The 12,420-nt window shown below is 41.8% G+C and overlaps 2 protein-coding genes across 5 annotated transcripts in view; one reads left to right on the top strand and one right to left on the bottom strand.

The window, feature by feature from the left end:
* The window catches only part of pex13 (peroxisomal biogenesis factor 13), a 29,332-nt gene extending 20,989 nt beyond the window's left edge, over positions 1 to 8,343 (bottom strand). The window contains exon 1 of the mRNA XM_070889627.1: positions 8,150 to 8,343. Within this exon, the coding sequence (XP_070745728.1) occupies positions 8,150 to 8,220 (71 nt within the window). The 5' untranslated portion in view covers positions 8,221 to 8,343. The remainder of the gene's footprint in view (positions 1 to 8,149) is intronic.
* Positions 1 to 12,420, top strand: part of pus10 (pseudouridine synthase 10) — a 143,314-nt gene that overhangs the window by 5,364 nt on the left and 125,530 nt on the right. For 2 of the 4 annotated variants that reach the window (XM_070889624.1, XM_070889623.1), the window contains exon 2: positions 9,601 to 9,737. In XM_070889624.1, coding sequence (XP_070745725.1) covers positions 9,612 to 9,737 — 126 coding nt within the window. In that variant the 5' untranslated portion in view covers positions 9,601 to 9,611. Of the gene's footprint in view, positions 1 to 8,685; positions 8,732 to 9,600; positions 9,738 to 12,420 lie in introns of those variants that run through there. The other 2 variants (XM_070889625.1, XM_070889626.1) reach the window with 2 other exon arrangements.

The following is a 12,420-nucleotide window of genomic DNA, read 5'->3' as shown; positions in this document are numbered from 1 at the left end:
GCGTTTTAGCCTGAGCCGACTAAGAACCTCCTCCAGGTTCTGCAGGTGCTCAACGGTGTCCCGACGTGTAACCAAGATGTTGTCCTGGAAGACCACGGTGCATGGGACCGATTTCAGCAAGCTTTACATGTTCCTCTGGAATATCACCGCGACGGATCGAATCCCAAATGGGCATCTGTTGTAAACGAAAAAACCTTTGAGGTGAGGCCTTTCAAAGATTCCTCCAGCTCCTGCGTCATTTAGGCTGAGGTCAAGTCCAGCTTCGTGAACATTTTCCCTCCCGCCAGCGTCGTAAATAGGTCGTCTGCCTTTGGTAGCGGGTATTGATCCTGCAGCGAGAAACGATTGATAGTTACTTTGTAATCACCACAGATTCTGACAGTGCCATCTCCCTTGAGGACTGGAACAATCAGACTGGCCCACTCATTGAATTCGATCAGCGAAATGATGCCCTCTCTTTGCAGCCTGTCCAGCTCGATCTCCACTCTCTCATCATGTACGGTACTGCTCTCGCCTTGTGATGGATGGGTCGCGCCCCTGGAATCAAACGGATCTGCACTTTTGCTCCTTCGAACTTCCCGATGTCTGATTCGAACAGCAAGGGGAACTTGCTTAGCACCTGGGCACGAGGTGTCATCAACGGACGAAAGCACTCGGACGTCATCCCAGTTCCAGCGTATCTTTCCCAGCCAGCTCCTGCCGAACAGCGTGGGGCCATCGCCCGGTACCACCTAGAGGGGTAAATCATGCACGGCTCCATTGTAGGAGCCCTTTACGGTAGCACTGCCAATTACGGGAATCAGTTCCTTTGTGTAAGTTCTCAGTTTGGTCCGAATGGGAGTCAGGACTGGCCTTTCTCCAGGATGCCCACGGTTGCTGCGATGGAGTTCGTCATCTGTATCTCGTCGCCAGTCGTTGTATCTTGGATAAAGAGTCAGACTAGATACTGCAAGCTCAAAGTAAGTGTGATCGTAGTCCTTTATTAGAGATCTCAGAGTACCTCTCCAGCCTGTGAAGCCTCCTTATATACAGGTGCTCCCAAGGGATTGTGGAATCCCTTGGGACTCCAGGGGATAAGCCCCCTGGTGGTTAGACATGGTAATTACAGGTTTACATACATAACAGTGAGTATGCAGGTACAGGATGTAATCAGGAAGGCAAATGGAATGTTGGCCTTTATTGCAAGGGGGATAGAGTGTAACAGCAGCAAAGTCCTGCTACAATTGTACAGGGTATTGGTGCGACCACACCTGGAGTACTGCATACAGTTTTGGTCTCCGTATTTAAGGAAAGATATACATGCATTGGAGGCTGTTCAGAGAATGTTCACTAGGTTGATTCCAGAGATGAAGGGGTTGACATGAAGATAGGTTGAATAAGTTGGGCCTATACTCATTGGAGTTCAGATGAGAGGTGATCTTATCGAAACATATAAGATAATGAGGGGGCTCGATAAGGTGGATGCAGAGAGGATATTTCCACTCATAAGGAAACTCAAAGTAGGGGACATAGTCTCAGAATAAGGGGCCGTCCATTTAAAACTGAGGTGAGGAGGAATTTCTTCTCTGAGGGTTGTAAATCTATGAATTCTCCACCCCCGAGAGCTGTGGAGGCTGGGTCATTGAATATATTTAAGGCAGGGATAGACAGATTTTTGAGCGATAAGGGAAAAAAGAATTATGGGGAACAGGCAGGGAAGTGGAGCTGAGTATATGATCAGATCAGCTATGATATTAAATGATGGAGCAGGCTCGAAGGGCCAGGTGGCCTACTTCTGCTTCTATTTCTTATGTACAAATTATATTTTTGTACATCTTTATTTCAGGTTTGCCTTTTCCCCATGAATGAGCCCCAATCTTCGTTTTGCTCTCGCAAACATTTTTTTAAAGTTAGAATTTTACTCACTTCCTTGTTTACTGTCCTGCCTTTTGATTGGCTGCTTAGACAACTTGTTGACGTCACAACAATTTGCACAAGGGGATCCCGACTATACTTCATCGATTTGAACTGAATGTCCGAAAACCCGAAGTCCTCAACACTGGAATTGCGAGATTGGGGCGCACTTTGCGGGTCAACAGCCTTCGGTCGCTGCTGACCAGAAATTTCGGGCCAATGAGAAAAGCTTTGTTAAAGAATGTTCTTTTCATGAAGATAATGGCATTGCACATTATATATCTTGCTGGAACAATATTATTTTAAAAAGTTTAACATCTGGACCATGTTTTGTTTACAACTCGATTAGTTAAGATCAACTTTGCAAAATTAAATCTTGTTGGCCTTTTTTAGTTAGCTTTTGTAATGTGACCCTGTAGAAATAGCCTCAATCATGATGCTTCAAGTGATGCTTCAAACTATAAACACCCATGAAAGTTGTTTACTATATGATTTTGTCATCATGGATAAATCTGAATGAGAAACAATTCTAGGGTTTCAAATGATATGTTTTGGTTTTTTCTTTGGTTATCATTGTTTCTTTACAAGCAATATTTTACTGATAAGTAGACCCTGTATTAAACTACCAACAAACAGCCGGTCATGAGAGCCTGCAGGATTACATTTCGTCTTTCTATCTTCTCCTGTAAACATAACCTTTGGATTTAGTGACCTTCATTATAGTGCAATACTAGGCTACTGCATGCTGGGTAAATTCAAGCTGACTTTTTACTGTGTACAAATCCACTAATTTAATCTTGATAGTTGTGTGGAACGCAAAAGGTTTAATAATATTTTGAGATTTAAAAAATATTTTCTGTTTTGCGGTAACTCCCTTCCCCTTGCATAATTAAGAATTGTTACAGAAAAGTAAGTGTATGGGAAGAAGTGATATAGCCAAATATATTTTACCAAATCTTTTGTAGTTTTGGGTTTTGTTATATTTGGTTACTGTCGAAATGATTGCATTTGATCAGATTTTGTAAACACTATAACATCAAGTATTGTTCCTTCAAATTTGGATGTGAAGGAACAAAATAATGAACAACTATACCACGTACAGGCAACTCTCGATTATCCGGGTCCCTCGGGGATTGGGCTATTCGGGTAAATGATTTTTCCGTTAGGTGAGTAAAACTTTAAATGAATAAATACAATCATTAGGGCGAGTTTACATTTATAAGTTAAAGCTTTAATGAATCAATACAATCAGCTACAAACAGTACCAAAAGATGGACATTAGCAGCATGCATGTACAGGTTCTGTGCCTGGAACCCGGTGCCGGCACTGCCCCTGTTCCCAACGTCAGCGGCGGCCGCGAGAGACAGCGGCTGCAGCAGCACGCACACACACACCAGCAAAGCGAGGGCAGAGGAGGGTGATTTTTATGGTGAGAGAGAGATTGTGTGAGAGAGAGAATGAGCGAGTGTGAGAGAGAGAGAGAGAGAGAGAGAGTGTGAGAGAGAGAATGAGCAAATACAAATGAGCAGTGTTTGGAAGACGATTTTTCCAAATTATTTGGAGCTGTCTTTTCACTTGTTAGCAACAGAATTTTAAATCCCGTTACAACGGTTTCCCATTGGATCCGTGTACGGATAATCGAGAGTTGCCTGTACTATTATCAAATTCATTAATACGATTTTTTTGTGATGATGCCTAAAAGATAACGGATTAACAATTTAAAAAAAATTAAATGGACTTACATTAGACTGCTAGTGCTTTGTAAGACAAGTCACTTGTAACGTTTTGTCAAAATTTAATAGAGCTTTTAATTTTCTTTCACACAAACAATTGTCAAAGGAAGGGCACAACTTAAATATCCACACTTCAGCGATACAGGAATTAAAAAATAAAATCTGAAGTGAGAAAATACAGAAGTTTCACTATAGTTCGAGTTCTGCTCGAACCCCTTAGCTCCAGATCTCATTACAGCCTTGATCCAGACACCGATACAGTACAAGAACTGAATGCCAGAGCAGAGACGAGGCAAGACTAGCTGCCCCTGACATCAAGGCAGAATCTGACTAAGTAATGGTACTAAGGAGCTCTAGTAAAACTGAAGTCAATGGGGGTCAAAGAAAAACCGCTCCAATGGCTGGAGTCATACCTGACACAAAGGAAGATGGTTGTGGTTGCCTAAGACAAGGCATCAGAACCCCAGGATATCAGTGCAGGATTTCCTCAGGGAAGTGTCCAACCATTTTCAGCTGCTTCATCAATGATCTTCTGTCCATATTAGGGGTGGAGCTGTTTGCTGATGATTTCACAATATTCAGCTCCATTTGCAACTCCTCTGATAACAAAGTAGCCCATGCCAGCTTGCAGCAGAACCTGAACATCTAGGTTTGGGCTGACAAATGGAAGGCAACAGTCATGTCACATGAGTGCCGGGTAATAACCATCTGGAACAAAGAATGGCCCAGCCACCTCCCCGTGACCATGAACTGCATCAGCAATGCGAAGTCTCCGACCATCAACATCTTGGGGGGGGTCACATGATCCCGAGGCTGAAGTGGCCAGCCATATCAACACTGTGGCTATGATAAGGGAAGAGACTGGGTACTCTGGGAGGAGTGGTTCACCTCCTCACCTCTCAAAATCAATCCACCATCTACAAAGCATAAGTCAGAAGCGTGATGTAATTCTCACCACTCACCTGGATCAGTGCAGCCAGAACGATTAAGAAGCTTGACACGATCGGTGCCTTGTAACTGAACTCAATATCCACCCCTCAAACACTGGCAAACTGTGGCAGCTGTATGTATGATCTAAAGTATACACTGCAGCCACTCACCAAGGTTACTTCAACAGCACCTCCCTTCCTTGCAACCTTTACCATCTTCTCAGATCAAGCAGAGATGGGCAATAAATACAGCTTTGCCAACATCATTAACATTCCAAGAACAAAAATAAATTAAAAGTTTAATATTCTAGTGGTGCTATAGAATTTGACAATGCCTAGGATTTAGAAAACCTTATCAGAAAATGGAGCAGGAGTAGACCATTTGGCCCTTCAAGCCTGCTCCTACATTCAATAAGATCATGGCTGATCTTCTTCTACCTCAACTCCACCTTCCCACACTATCCCCATATCCCTTGATTCCCTTAGTATCCAAAAATCTATCATTCTCTGTCTTGAATATACTCAATGACTGAGCATCCACAGCCCTCTGGGTAGTGAATTCCAAAGATTCACAACTCTTTGAGTGACAGAATATCTCCTAATCTCCTAATCTCAGTCTTAAAAGTCTGACTCCTTATCCTAAGACTGTGACTTCCTAGACTCCCTAGCCAGGGGAAACATGTTCCCAGCATCTACCATGTCAAGCCCCTTAAAAATGTTACACATTTCAATGAGATCACCTCTCATTCTTCTAAACTCTAGGGAATATAGATCTGGTCTCCTCAGTCTCTCTTCATAGGAGCACCCCCCGCCCGCCCCACACTCCCATCCCAGGAATCAGTCTAATGAAACTTTACTGCACTCCCTCGAAGGCAAGTATATCCTTCCTTAAGTAAGGAGACCAAAGATTTACAATCTATATTAATGACTTGGAAGAAGGGACTGAGTGTAACGTAGCCATGTTTGCTGACGATACAAAGATGGGAAGAAAAGCAATGTGTGAGGACACAAAAAATCTGCAAAAGGACATAGACAGGCTAAGTGAGTGGGCAAAAATTTGGCAGATGGAGTATAATGTTGGAAAGTGTGAGGTCATGCACTTTGGCAGAAAAAAAATCAAAGAGCAAGGTATTATTTAAATGGAGAAAAATTGCAAAGTGCTGCAGTACAGCGAGATCTGGGGGTACTTGTGCATGAAACACAAAAGATTGGTATGCAGGTAAAGCAAGTGATCAGGAAGGCCAATGGAATCTTGGCCTTTATTGCAAAGGGGATGGAGTATAAAAGCAGGGAAGTCTTGCTACAGCTATACAGGGTATTGGTGAGGCCACACCTGGAATACTGCGTGCAGTTTTGGTTTCCATATTTATGAAAAGGATATACTTGCTTTGGAGGCAGTTCAGAGAAGGTTCACTAGGTTGATTCCGGAGATGAGGGGGTTGACTTATGAGGAAAGGTTGAGTAGGTTGGGCCTCTACTCATTGGAATTCAGAAGAATGAGAGGTGATCTTATTGAAACGTATAAGATTATGAGGGACTTGACAAGGTGGATGCAGAGAGGATGTTTCCACTGATAGGGGAGACTAGAACTAGAGGGCATAATCTTAGAATAAGGGGCCGCCCATTTAAAACTGAGATGAGGAGGAATTTCTTCTCTCAGAGGGTTGTAGATCTGTGGAATTTGCTGCCTCAGAGACCCATGAAAGCTGGGACATTGAATAAATTTAAGACAGAGATAGACAGTTTCTTAACCGATAAGGGAATAAGGGGATATGAGGAGTGGGGAAGGAAGTAGACCAGAGTCCACGATTAGATCAGCCATAATCGTATTAAATGGCGGAGCAGGCTCGAGGGGCCATATGGCCTACTCCTATTTCTTATGTTATGTTCAAAACTGTACACAGTAATCCAGGTGTGGTCTCACCAAGGTCCGAAATAACTGCAGTAAGAGTTATTTACTCTTATACTGGGGTGAATGATCAGCCATGATCTTATTCAATGGTGGTGCAGGCTCGAAGGGCCGAATAGCCTACTCCTGCACCTATGTTTCTATGTTACTTCAATCCTTTTATAATAAAGGCTAACATATCATTTATTTTCTTAATTGCTTGCTGTACCTGCAGGTTAACTTTCTGTGATTTGTGTACCAAGACGCCCAGGTCCCTCTAAACATTTCCAATCTCATAATTTTAAAAATATTCTGCTTTTCTATTTTTCCTACCAAAGTGGATAACTTCATATTTCTCCATATATTCTATCTGCCATGTTCTTGCTCATTTAATTAACCCATCTATATCCCTTTGCAGCCTCTTTGCGTCCACCTCACTTTCCCATCTAGATTTGTATCATCAGCATACTTAAAGCACTTTCCACTGTGTAGTGATTTTAAAGCAACTCTTAATGCTTTATAGCTGGATATTGAGTTCAGTGGGAAAACACCAATCAAGCAAACTGCTCTCTCCTGGATGGTGTTTGTCATGTATCCAACGTGGTTACTGCTTGCACTATTACAAGGTGTGCCAACAGAAGGCACCGCAGTGGGAGGCTTGTAGGTTACCTGTACAGGTGTGCCTGGCCTAGTATAAAAAGGCAGGCCACCATGTGTGATCCTCACTCTGGAGTTATCAATAAAGGACTAAGGTCACTACAGTTCAAGTACAGACAGTGCCTCGTGGAGTCATTATCAAAGCATCTCAAGATATAACAGTGTTGATCAAGCTTTTTGATTGTTGTGGCTGCATCCATCCAGGTGAGTGGTGAGAATTCCATCACAGTCCTAATTCAAGCTTTGCAGATGGTGACTAGTTCTGTTACAGTTTCTGAAAATACATTTCAAATATCCACTCCCCTTTTCAACTGACTTCAATAAAAAGAAACCCAAGACACAACGATTGCTCCTAACGCACATCAATCTTATAGTCAGTTCATCTTTTTAAATTCCTACACGTCACAAATTGCACCCTCATCAAAAGGATGACAAGTTTGTTCCAAGGCCTCTGCCAATGATTGCTGTTTATAAAACGATCTACCCAAAGCACAACTGACATCAGGAAATCAGTGCAGGCAACTGCAGCTATAAATGTATGTGGCACGCAATTTGTTGGTGCATAACAAGCTGTAGCACTGCCTGGTTAGCTCATATCTGAGCACATTTTGCACTAGGCCTGCCAATTATTTTCCCAGAGTATTTCATGTTTTATTACTTTTACTTTAGAGAGGCTTTTAGTGTATTTACTTCAAAAAACAACTACTTTAAATGCGATATGGTGGAATAACTCGTCAGTATTGAAGAATCCTTCAGACGTACTCTAAACATTTGTACAACTAGTTCACTCTAGTGTTCACATGACAATTACCATATTCCAATTGGAAAAAAGCTGAAATATTATTTTGAAATGTAATTCGGTTCTAAAGATATTAGTACTTTTCTATAGACGTGTCTGTCGTTTTTAAGCAGAGAATGAGGCCAGCGAGGCGCTTCACATCCCATAGACCCTACCGACATGGAGCCTGCAAATACACCAGGAGCCATGGCAATCCAAGGGGATAATTCACTTCCAGTCTACCACACAGTATATACTGAATAACACTTACTGGAAGGAGGGGGCACTCATATTTCCCGGGATCCGTCGTTCCCAGGGCTTAGGAGGCGGCTGTGACCCCATAATCTTCACTACAAAAACATTCGCTCAATAATGACTTCTCGGCACTTCAGCTTCACTCACACTCCGAGCCAGCCAATGGGACATAGAGACACATTCGAACACAGACTCCGCCCAATGGGACACAGAGACACATCCGAACACAGACTCCGTCCAATGGGACACAGAGACACATCCGAACATAAACTCCGTTCAATGGAACACAAAGACATATCCGAACACAGACTCCGCCCAATGGGATACAGAGACACATCCGAACAGAGACACTGCCCAATGGCAGCTGTACATCGACACTAACCAATGGAAGATAGAACTACATCTGAACGCAGAGACATCGTCCAATGGGATGCAGAGATACATCCCTTCCGAACCCAGAGACACTAACCAATGGGACATAGAAATACATCGATATTTCACAGACAGCATGAAGATCCGAGTCGCTGCCTGTTTGCGAGCAAGCACTTCCGGGAGCGGGGTGACTGGTGTGTGCAAGGTGGGCAGTAGCTGAGGAAATGTGAGTTTAGTGATGGGTCGATTTTTAAAAATTTTACTTGTCTTGTGGAGAAAGTAAAGTTATTAATAAATTGTACCAATACTAGTTGATTAACCATCTAATTTAGAAATAGTCTATAATTACTTTGAGTGGTCTGCTAAATGTGAGGAACTTGAGTCATCCTTGAGCGCAGAACGTTATTAACTAAATAAACACTTAGAATCTCACAATTCGCGTTACCAACTGAATACTTAAAAAAACACCAGTTATAATGATGTAGCATTAGGTGTTGGTATACCAGTTCACTATGTTCAGTGGTAAGGTACAGGTCCATGGCTTTAATGTGTCCACATAACAACTTGCTGAACATGAATGGATAGAGATGCAGAACATAAGCTAGTTACTTGTCCACAGGGTGTGAGGAACTTTAAAACTGCTGCGGAGGAAAGAGTGTTGGATGATACAGTGGATTGGCCCTGACTGTCAATATAAAACATTTTCATTCTCGGGCTTTATGCAGTGGGTTGTTTGGATATGCAATATCCCACCAGAAACAGCAGTAGAACCAGAATCCATAATAGCTTTCAAAAATATAGGGGATAAATATTTGAACAAAAAAATGAGCGGATATATAGGGAAAGGACGGGAGAATTGAAACAAAGTGCACAGTCCTTTTCAGTTGGAATAGAATTCACAAGCATCCCATTCCCCAACATTGTAGCACAAAAATGTTGAAGTAACACAGAAATCTTTAAAACTGTTCTGTTGTTTATTTATAATGTTTTTGATGGAATATTGTTGCTTTTGAAGAATATTCAAAAAAATAACCATTTAAGTGAAAGTCTTTTAAACATTAATAAAACTGCTGCTTCTGCCTCTTTGTTGAATAGGATCAGAAGTCATGTTTCCATTGAAGGAGAAGGACAGGACAGTGGTCCAGGCGCTGCTTAGTGCAGGATGCTGCCCTCGATGTGTACTAAGATTCTGTTGTGTAGGGATCCAGACTACATACAGACTTTCATGCAAGGTTTTTGAATGGTTTTCTTTTATTTGAAAGTTTGCAACATAGGTAGTAAAATGCCTCTTAGAAAAATTACATAGTATTTTCCAAGTGTCCAAATATTAATTTTATAATCCTTATCCTTGGCATCAAATATCCCACCGCCCCATCCCTTTCTACCTTGGTCCCCTCTTATTTCTCATCTATATGCTTGAATATTGTGTTCAGTTTTGGTCTCCTAATCTGAGGAAGGACATTCTTGCTATTGAGGGAGTGCAGCGAAGGTTCACTAGACTGATTCCCGGGATGACAGGACTGACATATGAGGAAAGACTGGATTGACTAGGCTTATCTTTACTGGAATTTAGAAGGATGAGAGGGGATTGCATAGAAACATAAAATTCTGATGGGATTGGACAGGTTAGATGCAGGAAGAATGTTCCTAATGTTGGGGAAGTCCAGAACCAGGGGTCACAGTCTAAGGATAAGGGGTAAGCCATTTAGGACCGAGATGAGGAGAAACTTCTTCACTCAGAAAATTGTGAACCTGTGTAATTCTCTACCACAGAAAGTTATTGAGGCCAGTTCGTTAGATATATTCAAAAGGGAGTTAGATGTGGCCCTTACAGCTAAAGGGATCAAGGGGTATGGAGAGAGAGCAGGAATGGGGTACTGAAGTTGCCTGATCAGCCATAATCATATTGAATGGTGGTGCAGGCTCGAAGGGCCAAATTACCTACTCCTGCACCTATTTTCTGTGTTTCTACATTTCCATCGCTGTTTTATTGCTTAACCCCCTGCTCCTCCATTGGTGGCAGCACTTTCAGCCATCTTGTCCTGAATTGTGTTGCGTTACCCAGTCCAAAGTATGTTGCTGAAAAAACCAAACTAACCATCTAGGAATTCAGTGTACTATTGAGTGAACTCTCTTGCTATTAACATCCGTAAGAACTCTGTTAATATAAGGTTAAGCACTGAACGCTACAATAAGCAATTGGATGTATATATCGGTGATTGTTGATGTAATTTGCCACTGGCACAAATGTACTTTGTGTGTTACCATATCTTAGCATTATCTATAGCATGACAATTATAATAATTCTGTGGCTGGTAAATCTCTTAAACCATGTTTGGAATATTAATCAAAAGATAGCAGATAAATTATTAACCTTGATGTCCAAGATCAATGTAAGCTTGGCAAGATTAGATTCCTTCTTTATATACAGCCTTGTTCTTCCAAGGATGGTTGTGGTAGAATTGGATAGTTCTGTCTCTCTCTGGAGTTCATTCACCAGGAAGGCGCATGTGGGATTCATTTTTATTCATAAACCTGGTATTCCTCTTCTCTTTGGCTGTCTGCTTCTTGTCCTGGTGTCTTCAACCTTGTACATCATGTCTCTGTTTTGTTGTTTTCACTTTCTTACCTCTCTCTTTTCCCAAACTTGAATTGCTACATTATGATGTGATATGCTTAGAACTATATCCGGTGGCTCTGTCCAGTTAGATTTTTTTTTTTATCCTTCTTGCTTTGATTTATTACTTCCTACCATCAATGTTTTGGATTTATTCCCAAAACCTTCCTGTTTGTATTTTGCCATCCAATCATTTATTATTTTAATTTTTAAAAGTAAGACCCCTTTACCCACTTTCCTGTCATGTGACCAACCAACTTGCTCCATCCAATTACATGCATTTCTTAAGCAAACACTTGAGAGACTGATCTGAAATCCAGACTCTTGGGGAAGATGCACACTGCCCTTATTTTCCAGCCTTCTAACAAGTCAGTAAATCAGATATACCTTTTGTGGACAAGCAAGGGAGCCCACTTGTTCAGTGGCTTTGACAGATGGTTTTCCAAGCTCGAGACACATTATTTAGAAACCACTGCTAATTACAAAAGCCTTTTGTTCTTTCGTCTCTTGTAGTGCCCGAACTTTCCAGAATTTAAAAAAAAAAGAATCATTTTCCGGATGTGGGTACTGCTGGCAAAGCCGGCATTTATTGCCCTTCCCTGGAAAGTGGTGGCGTGCCTGTTAGCTGACTCCAGTCCCACATCAACGTGGCTGACTCTTAACTGACCTCAGAAGTGACCTAGCAAGCCAATCAGTTGCATCAAGCCTCTATCAGCACTTCAAGAAGGCCCATCACTAACTTCTCAGGACAACTAGGGGTGAGCAATAAATCACTGGCCTTGTTAGCAATGCCCATATTCTGAGAGTGAATATAAAAAAATGAACAAAATTGCAAAATGTGATCCACAAATATTAGTAACAATATCAGAAACCCTTGTTAAAGAAACCGAATTGGACTTGATCAGTCATCTGTAGCTCTGCTCACAGGTCATCCTCAGTACACTGCAAGTCATTCCTGCTGTTCTTCCTTGCATCAATGCTTTCATATCGCTCAGGTGGCATGTCAATCAAAATTGTGCACAGGACTCTGTATTCTGCACTAATGTGTCAGCCTTTTTTATGTGCTCAAGTTAGCAGAAGAACATGAGCCCACAACCTTCTGACTCCAGTGAAAGTGCCATCACTGAGACAAGTTAAAATCTGTTTGATATTTCTCAAGTTAAGTTTCCACATCCTCCTTTTTGACTGATGTATCCCATTGCTTTCCCAGTGATAGTTTTCTCTCAAATTCCATCAGGAATAGGAGCTATCCTATCTTCTTTAACACAGGAGACAGTGCATCATAACCACTGCTGGTT

Source organism: Pristiophorus japonicus, chromosome 9 (assembly GCF_044704955.1).
Source record: "Pristiophorus japonicus isolate sPriJap1 chromosome 9, sPriJap1.hap1, whole genome shotgun sequence".
Lineage (NCBI taxonomy): Eukaryota > Metazoa > Chordata > Chondrichthyes > Pristiophoridae > Pristiophorus > Pristiophorus japonicus.
The sequence above is the reverse complement of the archived record's forward strand: the minus strand, read 5'-3'. Positions and strand labels throughout refer to the sequence as shown.